Source organism: Elephas maximus, chromosome 15 (assembly GCF_024166365.1).
Source record: "Elephas maximus indicus isolate mEleMax1 chromosome 15, mEleMax1 primary haplotype, whole genome shotgun sequence".
Taxonomy (NCBI): Eukaryota; Metazoa; Chordata; class Mammalia; order Proboscidea; family Elephantidae; genus Elephas; species Elephas maximus.
In genome coordinates, this window is record NC_064833.1 from 13,291,529 (window position 1) to 13,297,528 (window position 6,000).

Genomic DNA, 6,000 nt, shown 5'->3' on the forward strand with positions numbered 1-6,000 from the left:
GGGACAGAGGAACGTGTGTGCTTCACGTTCAGTCTGCAGAAGCTGCACGCCTTGCTTTACGTCATGTTTCCCTAGAACATTGTAAGACGGCTGCCACTGCTGCAAGCTGCTGCGGTGGGTGGAGGGAGGGTAGTGGCTTCATGGTTTTCCGTGAAGCCAACTTTGACCGCTTCCCGTACTGTTTGCTCTCTGATGAAGGTAGCTCAGTGACGCCCACCCTCTGCCGCGGGACACTACCCTGCCACGAGGGGAGAGAAAGGGACGGTCACGCCTCGAGAGCACAAGCAGTGTGACCTTCTTCTCCCCCTTTCACATCTGAAGAAATTGAGGCACCCCACTCGTGAATGGGAGAACCCCACATCCTTGTTTCCCATCCATCTGTTCTTTCAGCTAAAACCTAGCTTTTTTCTTTAAGGGGAAAAATAAAGTGAGGCGCGTGAAGACCATTTATGACTGCCAAGCCGACAACGATGACGAGCTGACGTTCATCGAGGGTGAGGTGATCGTCGTCACAGGCGAGGAGGACCAGGAATGGTGGGTAGGTACCACAGCACGCCACCCACCCAGCCGGTGAAGGCGGATGCAGTGAGCACCCATCTCACTGAGGTCATCAGAAAACGTCTGCGGGAAGCCATGGTTTAAAGGCCTGTGCAGTGGACGATAAAATGCCATCAGCTGCCCTCAACCTCAAGCTTTCACTGTATCCTTTCTCCCAGAGCAGTTGGAAAACAAGTGCTCCATACACAGCAGCCCTTCCGTTATACGCACACACATCCATATATGTGTGTATATACACATGTACATATACATATACATGTGTGTATACACTCACATACACGTGTGTATACGCTCACTCATACGTATGTGTGTATATACACTCACACATGCGTATACGTCTGTGATACACACAGTAAAACTTGCAAAAGTCAGAACTTGTGTAAGAGAAGGAAACACGTCAGAGAAGGAAAACTCAAATATTTTCCACTAAAAGGTGGAAAACTTGGGAGACCCAGAAAAACAAGGTGGTCACCCGTTGAGCTCCAGCTCTCACAGGTGTCACCCTGTGTGTGTGTGTGTGCGCGCGCGCGCATGTGCCGGAAAACCCATTACCGTTGAGTCAATTCTGACTCATAGTGACCCTATAAGACAGAGTAGAACTGCCCTATATAGGGTTTCTAAGAAACAGCTGTTATTTTGGTTAGCAGCCTTAATGCTTAACCACTGTGCCACCAGGGCTCCCTGTGTGTATATTCCGTTTCCTTTTTTTTTTTTAACGTAAGCGCACGACAAGCCAGGGAGGAAGGGATTTTTAGCCCCGCTTTACACGTAAGAGGCTTAGCGAGGTTTGTCTAAGGGCACCCGCCTAGAAAGTGGTATAGAGCGTGGACTCTGGAGCTGGGAACCTGTGTGAGACCCTGGGTGGGTGACTCCACTCCTCCTGGCCCCTGTCCTTTCACCTATAAAATAAAGATGGTAAGAAGGTCTCCCTCAGGGGCCACTGTGCAGATGAGACCTGTGTAGGTGTGTGTCGGTTCTGTGGGTGATGCTGGTCTGTAGTCCATCAGTAGCTCAGGTCTACCCACAGGGGTGAAGGGTGAGTAGGGCTCTCCCCTCAGCCCAGCCTGGGGACTGCCTGCCACCTCCTGCCTGACGACTCCGTGTTCCATTGCAGATTGGGCACATCGAAGGACAGCCTGAGAGGAAGGGGGTCTTCCCTGTGTCCTTCGTGCATATTCTGTCCGACTAACAGGAAGCAGTCCCTCCCGATCGTCCACGTCCTCCCCGCAGACCACCGTCTCCATGCCACCCCGTGCACCACGTGTATATAGCTGCTGTTACAGAATCCGAAACTCACGCCAGGGCCACCTCAGGAGGTGAACGTAGTGTGTGTGTATATGTCCTGTGGTATGCTGCCTTCGCCAGTATTACGGTAGCCTTGGAACCCGGTGCGCCTTACTGGTTTGCCAAAGCCATGCTTGGCATCTAGCACTTACATCTTTCTCTATGCTGTTTTACAAGCAAACAAACAGAAGCAGGAGTATATGAACTGCTGGTTTTGCAAGTAGAAGTGGTCGCCAGCAACCGTTGAATGGCCTAGAATTGACTGTTCCTAACAATGCAGTATTCTCAATTGTGTTACTGAAAGTGCAACATTAGCAAAGAGGTGGGTTCTGTTTTCCAGGTGAAACTTTGAGCTCCATAACAGACCAGCCTGTAGTTATCTGTGTACACAGTTTACAGCTACAAGCAAACACCGACTTTGGTATTTATTACAGAGGAGTGCTCAGCTCAAAGCAAGTGTTATTCCTTCAGCAAAAGTCACTGACCCAAAACCCTTGGTGGCATTTTACAATGCACACAGCCTCATGCAGGTGTAGATGAGCTATTTCTTCTGTCTTATGATGAGTGCCCACCCCGAGATATTACCTCATTATGCAGAAATAACATATCCTTCATGACTATTTTGACAAAAGTTTCAAACACATCTGATAAACTTCAACTTTCAGGAACCACGACCGCCAGAAAACATGAGGCTCTATTTTATGCATGCCTTTAGAAGCTTACCTGAAACCTGCCTTTTATAAAGGAATAGTATGGATCGGTTGGACTGTACATTTTTTAAACTTGATTGCCATTAAAGCGGAAACTATGAGGTTGCAACAGTATGCGTTTCTAGTCAGTCATTTTGTTTTCTCCAGAGTTTGAATGGACATAGCAGGTTAGGAATAAGCGTCCTTCAAATGTGGCGAAATATACAAGGAGTCCATTTTTAATTATTTTCTTAGTTTTGTTCTTTCGATAAATTTAAACTTTTAAAAGATTATTCAAGAAGATGAAGAATTTAAAAATGCAACCCATCTCTCAGTTTCCCCACTCTAGAACCCAGGTGCTGGAACCAACCCTTTTCCCTGTGATCTTTATTACACCTCAACTGTAGATACACTTTCCGGCCTTAGGCTCTCTCCAGCATACGCACTCCCTTCAAGTCAGTTCATAACCAGGTTTCTGAATGCTGCTATAAATCGCACTGTGAACAGACACGCTTCCTGCCCCGAGTTTTCTCCCTCTCGCCTTTCTGTCCATCAGACCATCAAAAGCATCCTGAGTGCTTCGGTCTTGTCCCGTCCGTCGGAACTCTGGGAAGGGATACAGGACTTGCACCCCACAGTCAGTCCGAGGTGCATGTGCGGTTCTGGCATTACATTTGCTTATGTGCCACTTGGGCAGCAGCAGAGAAAACTTCAGTTTTTAAGCAGGTAGTCTTGACAACAAGTGAGAAACACTCGTTTCTCAGAAGCACAACTTCCAGCCACACACCCTTAGAAAAGGCCTCTTCCATAGAGTCACAGTGTTTGGTGAGGATTAATTTAGTTCTGCTGAAGTGGATACTAGGAAAACCTTGAATTAGCCACCTAATAAATAAACCTTGCATGACAAACCTGCGAAGTATTTTATCAGCTGTTACTGGAAAGTGACTCTCAGCAACCCCTTCATCGGTGTCACTGCAAATGGGAATTCCCACACCAGAGGGAGCACCAGGAATCAGTGGATGTGCTGGTGGGTGACCCGCATTGAGGCCAGCCTCAGCACCGAAGTCACACAGGTGTCATGACAGGAAATCAGGGCCGAGGTGACTTAGCGTGCCACTTCATTCAGTCACATGTTTTAAGTGGCATCAAAGAACTGTTCGCTTGTGTGGTCTAGACCCTTTCCAACTGATCTCCATATAAACTGGTTTAAAAACAAAAACTGTATGTATAAGATAATGTGGAGTCAGAGTCTTACTGTTTTTTCACTTTAGCAGCACAACTTACGTAAACACATTTTTTGAGTGCCCCACCCAACCCTTTTTTTTTTTTTTTCTGGTTTTTTGTTTTTGTTTTCCATCAGGAATTTGAGTTCTCTCTAATCCAGCTTACTATGGGACATAGGAAAACTAGGTAGAAATACCTTTGGTGATCTTGGTTGAGTTTAAATCCAATACTGTCCGTAAACTCAGTGAGCCACTATCTGCAATTTTGTATATGATATAGTATTTTGAAGGTATGGAACCTTATAAAAAAGAAATAGCTAATTACTTCTTTTTTTTTCCCCAAGAGGGGAAAGTCATGTTCTGCAAATAGTGTGTGTCTTCTTTTACTGTTGAACAGCAATTGCTATTTATTTTTTTATTGCCTAGAACTTCAACATGTTGTATAGGAATCCCATAGTACCATGAGTTAAACTCCGAATTCTCCTCTGGATGTTCAGATCAGACATCAGTACACTTGTCATTTCACATGTATTTAATGTGACAATTTTTCAGTACTGTATGTGTTCATTTCTACTTTTTTTAATATTTAAAATTGCTTTTAAATAAACATATTCTCAGTTGATCCCAAACATCTGAGCTCAGGCCCTTTTGTGAGTTGTCTGCTGCTGCTCTGACCAAGTCAAGAAGACTTCTTTTGGTAGCCTCAGTGGTGTGGATACACAGGTCATTCTGAGTCCTTTGGAGACAGTAAACAAGCGGCCAGCACTTTCCTCAGCTTACAAGACATGGAGCTCGGCATTTTGGTCTCCTCCTACCCCCACGGCACCCACTTCCACTCCTGTTCAAATGACAGGATGGGGAGAAGTGGGGGAGGAGGCTTGCCTGCGTGTGGTGGGATTAAATGAGAAGATGTCACCTTGGCCCTCACAGACTAGGTGCTGAGCACACGTTTGCTGTCACCACTGGTCCCGCCACCAAAGTCAGGCAAATTGCCTGCAGTCTCTCACTGAGTCCTCAGCGACTCAGTGGACAGCCCTATGGGTCATAGTGGTCCCATCCACAGCCGGTCACGGGGACGGGGGTGGCATAGGACTGGGCAGCGCTTCCTTTCATTGTGCACAGGTTGCCGGGAGTCAAGGGCCAACTGGACCGCAGCTAACAACAACAAGGTAATTTGGGGCTAACAGAGTGCCTTCCCTACAGGAGTACCTAGGTGAGGATATGGCCACTCCCACAGGGGGAAGCTAAACACACAAGCCTGGCCTGGCCTGGCCTGTACAGCCAGCAGCCAGGGGCAGGTGCACCCCTCACCCTTGAGGAGCCTGGGCCTGTCTGAGACCTCAGACTTCTGGGCAGTCTTCAGCCATGACCCAAACAAAAAATCCTTCTCCCTTCCTTGCCTGGGTTCCATCTCAGGCCCACTGGGCTTCTGTGATCTATGGGCAGGTCCCTTTCTGGGTGACCTCCACGCCCAGCTCCAGCACATTCTCCCAATCCTAGCAAACCTCTTTATCCTCACGGCACCCAGACCTACTTTCCAGGTAAAGGGAGCCATGGAATCACCTGGGACTCCCCTCTCCCTCATCCCAGAGTCAATAACTGCATCTGTCTTGCAGATTACCTCCCAGCAAGTTCTCAAATCCATCTTCCTCCTTCCACTCCTCCTACCTCAGCTGATGGATGCTTCACCTCTTAGCTGCACAGATGCAAAGGCTTCCTAACTGATCTACCTGACTTAGGCCTTGCTGCCTTGAATGCATCCTTGTAGTAATCTAAAATGTAAACCTAATCATGTCCTTCACCTGCTTAAAAAAAAAAAATCCTCACAGGTCTCTATCCAAATCTACCTGAAGCCAGCTCCAGTGGCCAGATACAAAGCAGCAGCTCATCTGCTGTTGATTCAGCAGACGCTACTCGGGCCAAGAACAAACGTGATCACATCTCTAACAGACGGAGATGATGGTAGGGCTAAGCTTGAGAGCGTATCCAATAGACCAGGCATTGTGCTAACTGCATCGAGTTTGTGGCAGCAGATCCTATTACCTCCCCCACTGTCCATCAGCTAGTTGAGGCGCACAGATGGCTGCACACCCAGGAACATGCAAGGCCAGGATCTGAACCCAGTCCATCTGACTGCAAAGATCACGCTTCTTACACTCATGGCCGCCTCCTAACAGGTCTGCTGCTTTACTGTTTCCTCCTGGGCTGGCAGATCTGAGAATTGACACTGCTGCTTCTTAGTAAGG

At 47.6% G+C, this 6,000-nt stretch overlaps 1 protein-coding gene across 2 annotated transcripts in view; it reads left to right on the plus strand.

Moving 5' to 3' along the window:
- ASAP1 (ArfGAP with SH3 domain, ankyrin repeat and PH domain 1) overlaps window positions 1-4,377 on the plus strand; it is a 362,131-nt gene extending 357,754 nt beyond the window's left edge. For both annotated transcript variants that reach the window (XM_049853747.1, XM_049853748.1), the window contains 2 exons: window positions 416-538; window positions 1,673-4,377. In XM_049853747.1, the coding sequence (XP_049709704.1) occupies window positions 416-538; window positions 1,673-1,747 (198 nt within the window). In that variant the 3' untranslated portion in view covers window positions 1,748-4,377. The remainder of the gene's footprint in view (window positions 1-415; window positions 539-1,672) is intronic.
- The last annotated feature ends 1,623 nt before the right edge of the window (window positions 4,378-6,000 follow it).